This window comes from Sylvia atricapilla, chromosome 2 (assembly GCF_009819655.1).
Source record: "Sylvia atricapilla isolate bSylAtr1 chromosome 2, bSylAtr1.pri, whole genome shotgun sequence".
Classification (NCBI taxonomy): domain Eukaryota; kingdom Metazoa; phylum Chordata; class Aves; order Passeriformes; family Sylviidae; genus Sylvia; species Sylvia atricapilla.
This window is the reverse complement of record NC_089141.1, coordinates 18,731,622-18,747,233: the sequence shown is the minus strand read 5'-3', so window position 1 is coordinate 18,747,233 and position 15,612 is coordinate 18,731,622. Positions and strand designations below refer to the sequence as shown.

The 15,612-nt window shown below is 37.8% G+C and overlaps 1 protein-coding gene across 2 annotated transcripts in view; it reads right to left on the bottom strand.

The window, feature by feature from the left end:
- Positions 1-4,019: 4,019 nt before the first annotated feature.
- CADM2 (cell adhesion molecule 2) overlaps positions 4,020-15,612 on the bottom strand; it is a 581,269-nt gene continuing 569,676 nt past the window's right edge. For both annotated transcript variants that reach the window (XM_066340913.1, XM_066340912.1), the window contains 2 exons: positions 6,165-6,287; positions 4,020-4,594 (listed from right to left, as the gene is read on the bottom strand). In XM_066340913.1, the coding sequence (XP_066197010.1) occupies positions 4,476-4,594; positions 6,165-6,287 (242 nt within the window). In that variant the 3' untranslated portion in view covers positions 4,020-4,475. The remainder of the gene's footprint in view (positions 4,595-6,164; positions 6,288-15,612) is intronic.

The window sequence follows — 15,612 nt, the reverse complement described above, 5'->3', positions numbered from 1 at the left end:
ATTAGAGTAGTCAGTGTCTTACTTTGTCTAAAGGTGTTTCAGCGGTATTTAATGGCGCTCCAAGAAATGGAAAGCAAAGCTGGTGAGAATGAGGAGTGGTATAAGCATTTTTTATAAATTAGTTGTCATTGCAAGTAGAGGAATTACACATATTGCATTAGTATATCCACTGCTTGTAGATGTACCTTCCACTTTTACCTTGTGACTGCTAGGGGTCACCCCCTGCTTAAAATAATCAAAATGCATATTATAATTACATGGTTTTCCAATATCCATACACAGCAAGTACAAGATACTTACATGTAAGTACACTGTATTTACCTATATTTTTGCATAGTTTTTAGTGTGTACTTTGTGCCACTTAATAAAAAGCATTACTCAACATTTTTTGTGGTTGCTGCTTTTCTTTATTAGACAACTTGTTCAATTAAAGTTGGAGTAGCTGGGATTTTTGGTATGTTCATCACAGATTACCAGTTCCTAGGAGTGTAGAGATCAGACATTTGGAGGAGTCTGGGTAAGTGGTGGGGGAAGCTGCAGTGTGAACATTAAAGTTTTAAATCACCTCTTTAATTAAGAAATGCAGTATCAGATTTAATGATGCTAATTTAATAAACTTACCTTTAAATTGAATGGAATTCTAAAGGTAAGAAGTCCATTTTCCTTTTGGTAACACTTTACAATAAGTGGCACTAAATTACACTAGAACTGCTATGTTACAGGGAATTACATGTAACTACACTGTAACTGTTGAAAGAGCTACTGTACATGTGCGTACATGGTAACTTCAGTGCTGTTACAATCATGAATTACATAATTACAGATGATTCTGTCCTTTCTTTTCATTGAAATAGCTATATATATTTATATATATATTATACTGCAATGAAAACACACAAGATGTTAACTTTCATGTCTCACTTAGAAAAAAGTTGGTGTTCTTCATGTGTTCCTTCAGAGAGGGAGTCTCAGTGCAAGACGAACCATCCTTAAGTAATGTGGAAACTTTTTGAGATGTTCTAGCTTAAACTCTGAGCCTCAAGTTAAACATCAGGTTCCTTAAACTGTCTCTTGGTTTGTCAGATGACACTAAAAGAGTGGGATGATGCACCCCTTGTCTTCTGATGAACCGCTTTCTTGTCCACATTATGAGAATGTTCTTGAAGTGTTAAAAAAAAAAAATCTACATCAAAAAGTTTAAAAATAATCAATCAACACTGTAAACAGTACACTGGCAGAAACTAGCTACCTGGTCTGGAGAAAACTGCAAGTGAGTGAGGGAGAGGATGTCACATACATCCTAATGAAGGTGGTTCCCATTCAGAGCCTTCACTTTACACACTTGCTGGGTGCCTCACACCATCATCAAAACTTCTTCTTTTTTTTTTTTTTTTTTTCCCCAGAATGGGAACTTGGGCAAAAGGTATGGACAACTGGCTTTTAGCCTACTTAATGTCATTAGTGTTGAGCCATGATTCTGCTTACAGAAAAGAGGGATGATTCTTTGTACCCAGTGCAGTAATTTGAACCTGTGGAGACCAGACAGGCCTGAAAAGTGCTATCCAGGTAGAATGCTCTGCATGGGGCTTTCCACACCTGCTGTGCACAGCTGCAAGGGACATCACTAGGTGCAAGTTAATGAAGATCAGATGGGTTAAAAATGAGCACATGCGAGGAGTTTTAATTGAAAGGCAATTAAAAAAAAACAACACCCAAAAAACAACAAACTGTTTTAATAGTACAATTTACATGTGGGTATTTTGCCAAATTGAAATGCTGTTTCTATGTCGCTGGAGAATATGGTGTGAAACAGTTACCACAAGCCCAATCCTGCTTTTGGAGGTCCTACCTGACCTTGGCTGGGTAATGGTTCAAGTAACAACCCTACTATTGAAGAGAGCTGGAGTTAGGAAGGATGAAAGAAGGCGTAAAAACCACGCTGGTGGGGAATTCCACTTGAACAAATAAGGCCCTCATCCAGGGAAGCACTTTGTTTATAAGCATATGAACAGTGCCTTATACTCCAAGGGAACTTCTCTGATGCCTGAAGCTGACTATGTGCTTAAAAGCTTCGTGGAACTGGGCCCCAGGTCCTGAAATAAAACTTTGATACTGTACTATAGCTAATGTACCTTACTGCAGTGATAAGAACCCATATTTTTGGTATTAAAATGAATGACTTCCTTTGCCAGCCTTTTTACATGTTTATGTTTTGAAAGACATGAATATCTTGTAAACCTATACTAGTTTTCAATGTGTCTAGTAGCACCTACCTGGTTCTCTCAAACTACCATATTATATTAACATATTATTGCATTTTTCCACAGATGGGTATGGCGTGAACTGTAAAACAAGCATGCAATCACATCAATGCAGACTTATTTCTTTAAAATGTCATACTGTATATGATTTATTATGTTAACACTCAACCACATCATATTATTTATGTCTGTATATTTTGAAAAAAAGTGCTGCTTTGATTGACGTCACCCTTTTTTCTTAGAAATTAACAAGATAAATGCTTCAACAAAAACAATTAAAATACTCTAATATTGTCCTTAAAAGGTTTATATTCTTCTGATAAATAATCTGTCACAGCACCTTTATCTTCCATTTTACCATACCACATGATGTCCTATTCCAAATTCTCCCTTTCCCACACAAAAATAAAATCCCAGGAGAAAGTCCTTTACAGCAGACCATCATGCTTTTATGCTTCACAAATACATCAACCAGTGAGAAATAATTCTTTTGTCAAAGGTGCAAAACCACAGGAGTAAAGCGAGCTCCAACTAGACTAACTTGCATTCTCCAGTGCAGAATCATTTCCAAGACCTGTTATGGCAACCTTTTCTTTTCATTGGAAGAGGAAATAAGCCGATGGGCTTACAGTGTTTTGTTGTCATATTTAAGAGCATGTGATTTTTCAGCTGTCAATTACACACACAAAAAAAAATCAGGAATAATCCAAACAGAGACCTTCACTGTGGAGCTAAAAGCATGGCAGGAATTCTCTATCATCCACGGTGACATAAGTTTGTACCTCACAAAATGCATAGACAGGAATTTAATATAAAGAATTAGTCCATTTACTGTATACACAAAACATATATCTTTTGTTTTAACACTTCTATTTTTTTTTTGTGGGTTTTTTTTTTTTTTTTTTTTTTTTTTTTTTTTTTTTTTTTTTTGGCAAACCAACATAGAGAAGCAGCTCTGGAACTGCCAAATTAAAAACTGAGAATTTTAGCAACTCAATAGTACTTTTTAAGGATAGTAATCAAATGTGGTTGTAATTTAAAACCTGAGGCTGTGCACTGGTTGTTAGCTTAAAACTACCTTTCCATATAACATTGTGCTTCCATTGTATAAGAAAGAAAAAATTAACAAGAACTAGAAAAGTTTGCTGCTGAACAGTGCTAGGACATACAGACAAAAAAATACTAACACATGTTATCTACTCAGAATATTGATTTTGAGTCATATCTAAAGGGATAGAATGGACATTAGAAAATGCTTACTTGTGACTGACTTAGCTACTGCCAAAAAAAGTTGAATATGTATCAAATAATGTTTAATTGAATTTATTATATGCACTATATACAGATACTAAAATGCCTTGCAATTGTGCCCCATGAACACATCAAATTTGAGTAGGCAGGTGAGTTCATGTTTAGCAAATAAATTATAAAAACATAAATTACTCAGAAAGTTCTCTAATCTTGGTGAACCTCAAAAGTGAGGAAAAGGGCAGGATAAATTGTTTCAAAAGAAGCTCTATTACCTAACTTTGCAGAATCTGTATAGCTACTCAGCACGTTTTCACCACGGAAACATGGCACTGTTGTCAAGGTACCATTTAAATCATAACAAAACAAAGCAAAATGAAACAAAAAAAATCACTGGACTGATCTTTTTTCCCACCAAATCCAAACATACAGGAAACTATACTAAAGAGATTTCAATTCGAGTTTCCAAGGGCACACATTTCAAAAACAAGTTGCTTCTTGAATTAAAATATTCTTTGTAAACCTCTAATCTTAGACTTAACGTTTTCTGTAAGTAAATTAGGACCTTACCTAATAGTACTTGTTATGAATTTTTGTTCTATGACATACTAGTAGGGACATGATTAAATAAAACTGGAAAAGAAAGCTGTGTAACACTTAAATATGTAGAAAACTTGGATTAAGATGATCATTAACATTGTTAAGGCTGTATATTCAAGCACTGTATGTTAAGAGAGCAGTGGATATGATTTTTAGGCAATAAGAAATGTCCTGTTTTACGCATGATACTGTAATTATAGAATGATGATGTCAACAGCTGATTGTTGGCATAAACTGGCTACTTGTAGCAGGTATGTGAATTAATAAAGATAGCAGAAGATGGCAGAAATGAATTCTGAGAAATGATAGCCAGTTTTCTCCAGCAGTCAGCCTGATAAGTAAAACTCCAAGATTCTAGCTCTGCATCTAAATGAAATACTCTTTTTTCTCCTCTGCATTGACTTGGCTGCCTTCTGCATTGATAATGGCTGTGTCGGCATCAGGGGCATCTTCAGCTCCTTTTGCTTCATTTGTTAAATATGTTCCTGTAGGAATCAGTACAAGAGAAAAGAAAAAAAAAAGGAGAAAGATTAGGGTGGTTTTTTTACACCGCATTATAGGTAGTACATTTCAAACAATGTGCTTCAATTTTTTAATTAATGAAAAATATTTTTACACAGTTTTAATATACATCATAAAGGTATGCTCAGCTTTCTAATTTGTTAAGAAATGTTTACACTGATTCCTATACTGGGAAAGGCACATATATAAATGCTAGTAAATCCACAACAAATTAAGGAAAATTTTAAATAAAGCTCCACTTTATCTAACTGCAGTAATATCCAATATAGTTTTCAATGATAGATATTTCATGAAATAGCTATTCATCAAAAACAAAGCAATTCTTAAGATGTAGATATTCATAAATGTGCTTTTTTTTTTTTTTTTTTAGTGGCCACTGATCATTTGTATTACTGTTTTTCCTTGATTGTATCTATGCTTTAATTTTACAGAATTGTATCATAGTAGGCTCCAAGAATTACAAAATTGAGGTAGTTTTATTAACTGAACCAACTCTTATTACACTATCACAGCTATTTTTATGCTCTGGATATGAATGAAAAAAGAAATGTGTACAATAGTCAAATTTCCCTTTGTGTAAAGCATTATTTATGCTGGCATAAGATGTACAATTGTTCATTCATTAAAGTAAAACAAAAGAGACAGACTTTCACTGGCTTATTAAAAAAAATTCTGATTTTCTCCCATGTAGTCCAATAAAATTGAAAAGATGTTTTTTATCAATTTATGTTTGCTATGTGTATGATTATACTATCTAAAAATTAGAGTTACTGAATTAATACCAACTCTCATCCTCCTTTTTTCTTTTTTTTTTTGAGAGGTGTGGAACAGGAATCAACTGAGTTTGAGCAATAGGCCTACAAGCTGTACAGAGGTTAAATCTCAAGGCATGATTTTGGAACTAACTAGGTCAAAATCAAATCATAGATAAGTCAGAAGTCAGTGTCACTCCATTCCTGTTATCTTTAGTGGCAGAGGGGACTGAAAATGAAGGGACCAGAATTATTAAGGTAAAACCAGAGAATAAAGTAAAGCTAGCCCCAGGAATGAAACCCTTATTCCAGTGGGATCATTGATAAACTGATTTGAAAACTCACCACTGGATTCTATTATCTTTTAAACATGCACTTAAAATATTGGTATAACAAATTAAAATGAAGAATCTTGCTCACTCAAAACATATAAATTCTGCTGAATTGATATGCTAGTTTAAACTCTGAGAACATGATGAGAACATGTAATCAAGTATCAGGAGTTATGGTCCAAAACCAAGGGGCAATCTTACCCCCGGTCTCTCTAAACCACTGACTTACAAGATGACCTTGGGCACACAGTAACTCCATGTCCTTTGACTTAGCCAGCCCACTGGAAAACTAGTTAAAATTCACGGGGACTTTATCTGCAACTGGACTGAAAACTATTTTTTTGTTCGAATCATTTAGCAGAGGGGGGAAGGCGAAAGGGAATGGTACTCCCAGGTGAAATCATGCCTTGCTTCCAAGAGTGACTGAACTTCCACTGAGCGTGTCCTACCTTTATGTCTTGCCAGGTATCGACCAAGGAGAATTATAGAACATAGTGTTACAAAGACAACTACAGCCACTATTCCTCCTATAAGAGCATGGTCAGGTCCGGTCTGTGTTAAACCATTTGGATCTAGAGGGAGAGACAAAAAAGCAAATGTGGTCCTACACAGATGAAAAAGAAAAATGACAGGGAAAAAATACACAATACCAAGTTTTATACTGATCATCCTTAAAATAGGGCATATCTCTTTAATATTCAGCACTGTTATTCCCACTTTTACTCCCAGAATCTTATCAACAACACAGTGCTGCTTGTATTCCCAGACTGTTAAAACGCTGAGGACATCACAGTTATGAGAAATAAAATATTATTCTTCTTTGGCAGAGGTTATTAAATGGAAAAGGTTTCTAGCTTTGCCCTCGTCATTTTACAACTGAAAACCTGGCCATAGCTATTTATAGAAGGAAAAACAAGGAAGTGAGGATTGGGGATCAAACAGCATCAGCAGAATAGTATCTGCATAATACATAATTTATAGCATTGATTCTCAGTGGGGAACCCTTCCAAGTTCTCTTGCTCTCATTCCTACCCTCTTGCACCAGAACTAAAAAGGCAGATAAAGTGCAGCCATGCCAAGTTCCTCTGCACATGGCTGAGTCTGCATGGATTTGGTCAGATAAAGGTATCAAGCAGCCTGAAACTCATCATTCAGACTCAAGCATCAGTTTGTGAATTTATTACAAACGCTTGATCAACACCCAGTGTAAGGAAGCTGTAATAGATATCACAGAATCACAGTCAGCTGGGATGGAAATAGCCTTTCAGATCATCAAGCCCAACCAATGAAATAACATCACGTTGTCAACCAGTCCATGGCACATCCAGTCGCTTCTTGAACACCTCCAGGGATGGTGACTCCACCACGTCCCTGCCCAGCCCATACCAATCACAAACTTCTTCCCAGGGTCCAACTTAATCCTCCTCTGGCACAGCTTGCACTTCGGTGTTGTTAAACCTCATGCTGTTGTATTCATTCAGCCCATCGATCCAGCCCATCCAGGTCGCTCTGCAGAGCCCTCCTACCCTCCAACAGATCAACATCCTCCCACAACTTGGTGTCATCTGCACATTTGCTAATGGCAGAGTGAATCAGCAGGTTCCTTTTTCCAGCTCCGGGCAGAGCACTTGGAATACTGTCAGATCCAAATGTTCTGTGCTAGTCATATCCCTGTTCTGTTGCCTGATGCATCACAGAAGTTGCCAAGAGACAATCGTGGGAAATAGCACTACTTTGGGGTGAGTAATTCTTCAGAGCTTTTAACAATAAACCAGTAACTGTGACTGTTGACCCAACAGATAAATGCAGAAGTTAAAATTTTAATCCGAGGATCATGACATGGCTCCTATTATAATGAAAACGCCTCTGCTATGAAGTAAGAATAATTCTCTGAAGATGTTATTAGCGTGTGCTGTATGCCACAATCATTCCACTCTCACTGCTTCAAGGACATTTCTCTTGTAGGAGCTGTTTATATTCTTCAAATAGTTTGCAAACAACTCCTTTGCTTTGCAAAAGGGAAAGGCAGGAAAAATATTTACAGAGAGAAGAGGGCAAGTCTGCGAAGATACAGAAAGGCCACTGATAATGCTGAGGAGGCGTGATTCCATAATACCATAATTATATTCTGCTGACCAGGATTGTTATATGGCAGTAAGACGTATGGATACATCTGGTATGGCAGTCTCATGAGGTGCAACAAGGCCAAGAGCTGGTGCTGCACCCAGGTGAGGGCAAATCCTGCTCTCAGTCCAGGCTGGGGGATGAACAGATCCAGAGCAGGCTGGCTAAGAAGGACTTGGGGGGTGCTGGTGGGTGAGAGGCTGGACATGAGCTGGCTTTGTGCTCTTGCAGCCCAGAAAGCCAAATGTGTCCTGGGCTTCACCCAAAGCATCTTAGGCAGCTGACAAGGGAGGGGATTCTGTCACTCTGAGCCACTCTTCTGAGACCTCATCTAGAGAACTGCATCCAGTTCTGGAGTTTCCAGCACAGAAAGGACAGGGACCTGTTGGAGTGAATCCAGAGGAGGCCACCAAGTTGATGTGAGGAGACCTCATCTATGAAAGGCTGACAGGACTGGGATTGTTCAGCCTGGAGAAGACATGGCTTTCAGGTGGCCTAGTTTTGGCCTTTCAGTACCTGAAGGGAGCCTGCAAGAAAGATGGAGAGAGACTATTTACAAGGGTATGTAATGATAGGACAAGGAGAAATAATTTTAAACTAAGAGAAATTTTAGAGTAGATTTTAGGAAGAAATTTTTCACTGTGTGTGCAGTGAGGGTCTGGCACAGGGTGCCCAGAGAAGCTGTGGCTGCACCATCCCTGGAAGTGTTCAAGGCCAGGCTGGATGAAGCTCTGAGAAACCTGGTGTAGTGGAAAGTGTTCCTGCCTATGGATCTGGATGATCTTTAAGGTCCCTTCCAACTCAAGCCATTCTATGACTGCAAGATCCACAAATGCACATGTATATAAATACAATGTTCCACAGATGAAAGAAAACAATCCTATTTCCCCTTCCTTTTGCAAACTGTGAAGCATTCTGAAACTACATTTTCAGGCTTGCTGGAGCACAGAGTGGTGTGGTGCAGATTCAGTTCTGCTCTTAACAATCACTAGACTCATCAGGCAGGGCTTTGTCACTTATTGCTGGCTTTCCAAGCTCCCATACCTTTCTCTTCTGGCTTCCATGAGTGCTGATCATAGCACTTTCTGTGGACATGATGGCAAATAATAGGTATTCAGCCTCAAAGAAGCTAGAAACACCTTATTAAGTCAGCTCCCTTGGATCCTCTTCCACCTCCACATCCTCCTGGCATGGTGCTGCTGGTGGTGGCACCATGTTGAGCACACATCACCAGTCCAGTGGGACACAGGCTCCATTTTGGACATTAAATCCGACCCCAAATCCTGTGCACCAGCAAACTCACAGGGGAAAGCAAGAGTGCTGAAGCATTGCCTTCCCAAAGCAAGAGATTGGAGCATCCAGCCTTCCTCTCCCTTGCCTTGCAGGGGCTTTGCATTCTGAGTGGAGCACAGAGGAGGTGGCTGCTCACTTGAGGAGATGGAAGGTGACAGCTTTCTTCAGGAATGTCAGACTGCTTGAGTCATCTAGGAAATTCCTTCTTTTGTGGTGCCTGGGGCAATATTGAGTAAAGCTCCTCCCTGCAGCAAAAGGGCAGGGCCCATTTGGACTCTGAGGACCACCCATGTCCCCAAGCCCTGTGTGTGACCTGCAGGAGATGCTCTTTCACAGCACTGGGACAGGAGGAGCAGGAATGTGTCTTCCCACTCAAAATTGGCTCCTTGCTGGTATGCTGCCATTAACACTGAAGAATAAAAGGAGATCTTTTAAGGGATAATATAATTCCTGATGCAGAGCATAATCCAGAGAAGGGTTAGCACAGACACTTTATCTACAGGCATTTTTGCAAAGCTGATTGAAGTTCACAGCCTTAGCTCAATACCCAGACTTACAACGCATGCCCTCTGTGAGCTTTAATAAACATTACAGATAAAAATCCTCACAATACACTGAGATAAACACATCTCTGTGTTTTTATCCTCTGGTGATTTCCAACATAGAGTGACTCACTCCTCCTCTGACATACCTGATGTGACTACAAGTGACCCAAAGCCAGCCTAAGTACAAGGTTTCCACCTATTAGAGTGGATTAATGAGACTCTAATACTGCTATAGCCTGAATTTTTCAACATTAAAATTAAAGTAGGTATTCATTGGACTGCAAAAGTAGCAGTATATTTTTTGCTCTAATCTCAACCTTGCTATCAAAGCCAGATTATATTGGTTGGTATTGCTGGAGAAGTTTGTCCAGAAAAAAAACTTTATACATGACCTATTACCGTTTTATTACCAGTGAACTATTCCTTTTTTGAAAAGGGAAAAGGAATGGAAGGGGAGAAAGGAAAAGAAGGAAGCAAAGGAAATAAAGAAAGATTCCTAAAAGTGGCCAGTATCTTCTTGGGAAACATACCTTTTTTCCATCTCAAAATGAAAATCTGTACAACATAAACAACATTCTGAACAGGAAGCGTACCTCATGAATAGAAAAGCATACCTCTCCTCATAGAAAAATAATGGTAGCATTAAATATAAACATGCTCTACATTATGCATACAGAGTAATGCGCTATACTTTTGCCTTTCATGAAATGATCTAAGCCCCACGAATGAATTATAGATCTGGGGCTTTCTATCGTGGTATAAATAATTACTATTTCAAAATGTGCCTGAGCAGGATCTGAAAGACAGAAACACAGGGATTTGGAAACTACACTTTTTTGTATTTTAGGTATTTATACAGCAAACATTCATAATCATTCAAGTGTTCTGGGCACAAGTGCCAGCAACTGCCATTAAAGTTCCTGAAACCGCTGGCCATTCCACAGTTTGCTTTCCAAAAAAGCAGAATACTATTCAGATTTTTTTTTTTTAGATTCACGTTTTAAGCTTCATGGACTTTACCAAGTAAATCCTACCCTGCCATACACACAACTCCAGCAAATGAAACCTTAGGTATGCAACTGTGCAATAAATACTTATAATTCAGCTGTTTCCATTAAAAAAAAAAGCTCACACTGTTACTGTCTTAATGCATACTGTTTTTTACTGCATGAGCACAGGCAGCTACAATAGTCATGGCCTGAAACAGTGCAACTACAATTTTGCAGTCAGACTAGATCTTCAGATATCATTCTTATTTCATCTATCATGCTTATTTCATCCTTTGATGAAACTAAGAAAATCATATAAAAACGTAATTGCACAAACCCTCATAATTCTCCTTTACTTGCTCTTTTTTTCCTAAATTTAGAAAGCTTCTTCAAAATACTGATTGCCAATGTTGTGAAAATGTACCCATTTTCAACTTTTGGGATTTCCCTGTTACTGCTTGCACACGAAGTGTGAATACACTCAAATGAAATAACACACACTTTAATAACATTCTTAAAATGACTTAGGAAAAAAAAAAAAGCCTAATTTTTTAAGAGATGAAACACATCAGATAAACCTTAGACCTAATAAATAAGTAGATATGCACTTTTTATGACCTTCTGATAAAGCTTGAGTGTAGAATATTTAAGTATGAATTCACACTTTGGTTAAGCAAATAAATTTTGGAATAGTTTTTCATGCTTTTGCATAAAGTATATGTTAATTATTCACCTAATTTCAGTTCCTTCATGCATAAGTTTCCTTCTTATTTATGCAGAGTTGACTTGATTGAGCAGGCTGCAGGAAAGGGTCAGATAACCCTTTACTGAGCAAAATCAAAACAAGATTTGTAAATGCTGAAATGGCATATTTTGGGGAATATGTGCTGAAGTAGCTCTCTTTTTTGCAGAACTTTATCAATGTCTTTTTTTTGCTCATATGCTGAAGTTTAAAAAAAATCACTCAGAGCATGAGATGTCCTAGGTTTTGAGGCATTCAAAAGAATGATTTGTTTTGACCATTTCTATGATACGTAAAATTGGAAATATCCTAAGTTGCTGTGGAGCTTAAACAGCATTCACAAAATGAAGAGTTATTAAGTATATGAATTATTCATAAATTACTGTTCCTTAAGGCTGGGGAAGGAAAGGGCTGTCCCATTTCTCACAGAAGTACTAAACCCACCGGCTTACAGTCACTTTTACTGATTTCATGAGTGATCAAATTCTGTGGCAAAGTAGACTTGCTCCAATAGGGGATCCTGGGGCATGGCTCTGTATTACAATTTCTATGGCAGAAAAATCTCTTCAAATGACTCCTGATTCTTTCCCCATATTCAGGGACTTGTTATAACCCACAGCACAACTCACCAATATTTGATACTTTTGCAAAAGCTATTGTTTTAAGGGCTTTGCTCAAATCAGATCAGTAAAGCAATGTGCATTTTAGGGCAGGAAAATCCAAAAAGTAAAAAAAATTAAATAAATAGCTCTGTCTTATTTGAAAGGCTGTTGAAGTGGTGCAGGTTGAGTGTGAAAATGAGTGGTGGAAGACTGTGAAGATTTCTGAAGAAAAGGAGGCCCCTCAAATCATGAGCTATCTAAACCTGCACTGCTTTGAAGAGTCCTAACCAGCAGCAGAGACCAAACTGCAACAACTGGGGGGAGAGAGTAGTTTGAGGATTTCTGAAGTCCATCAGTGAATGTAAATTATATTAGAAATATTCCCCAGTGATTTTTTTCTTCATATCAGCTTAATTTCTCAAGGAGACAAGAGTTTGTGTAATCATTCTTTTACTCTGTTCAAATTATGAACTGTGATTCCATTACAACAAGTTTTAAGAGATAGTAGGAGTCTTATTTTCTTGTAACTAACCTGAGAGGGCAGGTTGCAGAAGGGGCTCAGAGCTTATTAGATACCAGAGAACATGCAGGAAGGATGCCTTTATAAAAGCCCTAATAGAGACAAAACTTCCATCAAAATCTCTGCCCAAGAATCAATTTTTTTAGGGGTTTGTCTCCATTGCAAATACTTTGGTGTCCAGTGGCACAGGTCCTGCTTGAAGCTTTTTACAAGGTTAGGTGGCATTTATAACCTTTAAGCCTTTCCCTCCTCACCTTTTTTCCTTTCCCCAAAGCTCACCCTTCATGCTTCTCTTCCTTCTTGTCTCAGCTCACACTGCAGTATTTCTATAATTCAGTTAAAAAGCCATGAGGCACAATCTCAGGGAAACTAGAGATTTGTTTCTGCATCTTACGACACAAACTTGGGTTTTCAAATGTATTCAGACTAATTTCATTGCCAAGATTTAGCCATAGGGTTTATAAAATATTTAATTGTTCCACCAATGTGAGTTTGGGGGAAAAAAGTAAAACTTAAAAAAAAAATCAAAGCAAATAAACTAAAAAAACTCCAAAGCAAAAACCTCAAAACCAAAACCTCAAAACAGAACCTCAAAGATGTGGTTTTACATCAGTAGAAAAAAGGACTAAAGTGGGAATTGTCCCACAATATGGATAGAAGGTTAGACTGAAGTGATAGCTGACGAAGTATTTGCCTTAGGAAAAGTGGCAGTAGTGCTGTCTGTGATAAATGCTGGTAAATAGAACTAACCCATTTTAGCATCTTAATTTGGGCACCCTAGAGTTCAGTTCCTCTTGCATGGCCTGGAAGGCTGAAACAGGCATTTTTAATCTCTTTTTGTAATATACTACTAACCACCAAAATACATGTATGCCAAACTTGTGAAACTATTGTTAAGAGGGAAAAGAAACTTTCTGCACCTTCATTTAAATTGCAAAGAGTAGTGGCCCAAAGGGGCTGGCTGTGAAATTCCTGGAAAATGCATTTTATTATTAACCAATTCTGAACTTAAAATACGTGACAAGCTTCTTTATCCTTCAGTGCCTGAAGCAAAGAAGAACAAAACAGTGTACTAATATGCAGCACATATAAACTGCTATTTTAACAGTAGAACATCATCAACCACAGCAAAGACAGGCAGAAAAAAATAGTTCTAAACTTTCAAAAGAATTGATAGCCTTTTGTTCCTGTGCTACTGCAGTAGCACATTTGGCCCATTTTGCCTCTAAGTGGTTTTTTTTTTCCCCACAGTACTGAATTTTATATATATTCCTATTAAGAAGAGCCTACATCCCAGAAAGACAAAAGTCCCACACAAATGTTTCAGCAGCTGAAACTATGGCTCCTTTCAAAGAGCTCATGTTGTTCTCATGAAGCCAAGACTTCTTTCAGCGGAGAGAAAAATGCAAATATCTCCTTATATGTATTTGTGAGTAGGTAGCCCTTGTAAAAGTGAATAAAAGCCTGACCCATACCTATTTATTTTGTAAATCTATTTTTCTTTAAATGCTTTGGAGAGACCTGTATACCTACAACATTAAGATGAAAAGTTTAACAATATTTTTCAGGGTCCTTAGAGCCTTGTTCCATATTCTGTGCCTGTGTCATTGACACTTTTTTCTTAAGATTCTTTTCCCTTTCTCTTCTTTTTTTCCTTAATGCTGCTTAAAACACTCCAGTCTCCTGAAGCGAACAGTTCCTCTAATTAGAGCACATAAAAGACTTTTCTTATTGGAAAAAGAAAGTCTTTTCTTATTGACAACATTATATTTTTGGCTGTCAATAAACCCATTAATTGCTTCAGACTTTGTCTTAGGAAAAAAAGAACTGAAATCTGCAACATTTTGCCTTCATCTCATTTTCTGTAGAGGATAATTAAGTAAAATCTCAGTTTCAAGAAATTCTTATCTGTCCAGCTATGGCTTCTGTCTACTGAAACAGTAGGCTGTGGGGAAAGAGACAACTGGCACGGATGACATAAGAATTTCCCTATTAAGCTGAATGAGTCAACTGTTTCAGCATTTTAATTTTCATTTTTCCTATGAAGTTCCAGAATGCTCAACTCCTTCATTGCAGTAAAAAAAGACTGAACTTTGGAAACATCCACCACCTATTAGATACTTAAAAAAACAAACAAACAAAACAACAACAACAACAACAACCACCAAAAAAAAACCCAACAAAAAACCCCCCCAAAAAACCAAACAAACCTATCTCTACCTAGAAAAATGAGATTCATAAACTTCCTACTTTGGGAGAAAAAAAACACATTTCAGAAATGTCATCTTTCTTTTGATGACTTTTCATCAATTAATACAGGAAGGTCCCTGCTCTTGCTTTTCTTTGTCAAAAAAGGCCAGAGACCAGATGGACTTAATGTGCTCACAGCCCCTTTTCCAGTCACCAGAAGTTAATTATCTATAGAAACATTAAACCATTCTCTCATTAATACAGAAATTGGAGATGCCAGTTTCTTCTCCCTTTCTCAGAGTACCTTTAATTTGTGGTTTTGGTTGCTTCCCATAGACTTTGCTTGGCTGGAGAAAACAGGACTGTGTGGGACGGGAGTGTGGCACCTGTGGCTGAGCATGGGCACCTGCTGCTGGCTGTCATCACAGGGGCTAGGGACAGACTCAGATAGTCTCTGGCAGTCTCAGCATTCACATTCCAGGAGAAAACAACCCATTATCGCCATAACACGTTAGGTATTACAGGGAGATTGCTGAGAGAGTGATCACTCAAAGCATTGAAGGGATCGCTCAAAGCTTCCTCTGCTAACTGAAGGAAGCCCCAAGAGCTTAAACCCACTGGAAACTGGCATAAATATTTCCACTGTGGCTTTTCTGCTACCTTGTTTTCCATGCTATTTGTTACATGAAGTCCCTCACTGACTGCATCTCAGAGATAATCAGTATCACTGCAGAGCTGAAATAATAAATACCACCACAAGTAAGCAGTGAGAGAAAGACACACTTTCAGTCAAGAAACAAATGGATGGGGAGGATCATGTTAGAGAGAGAGAGAGAGAAAGTTGTTCCTGATGGCAGAAGCTGGGGAGGGGAAGGTTTTTGTGATCAGTAAG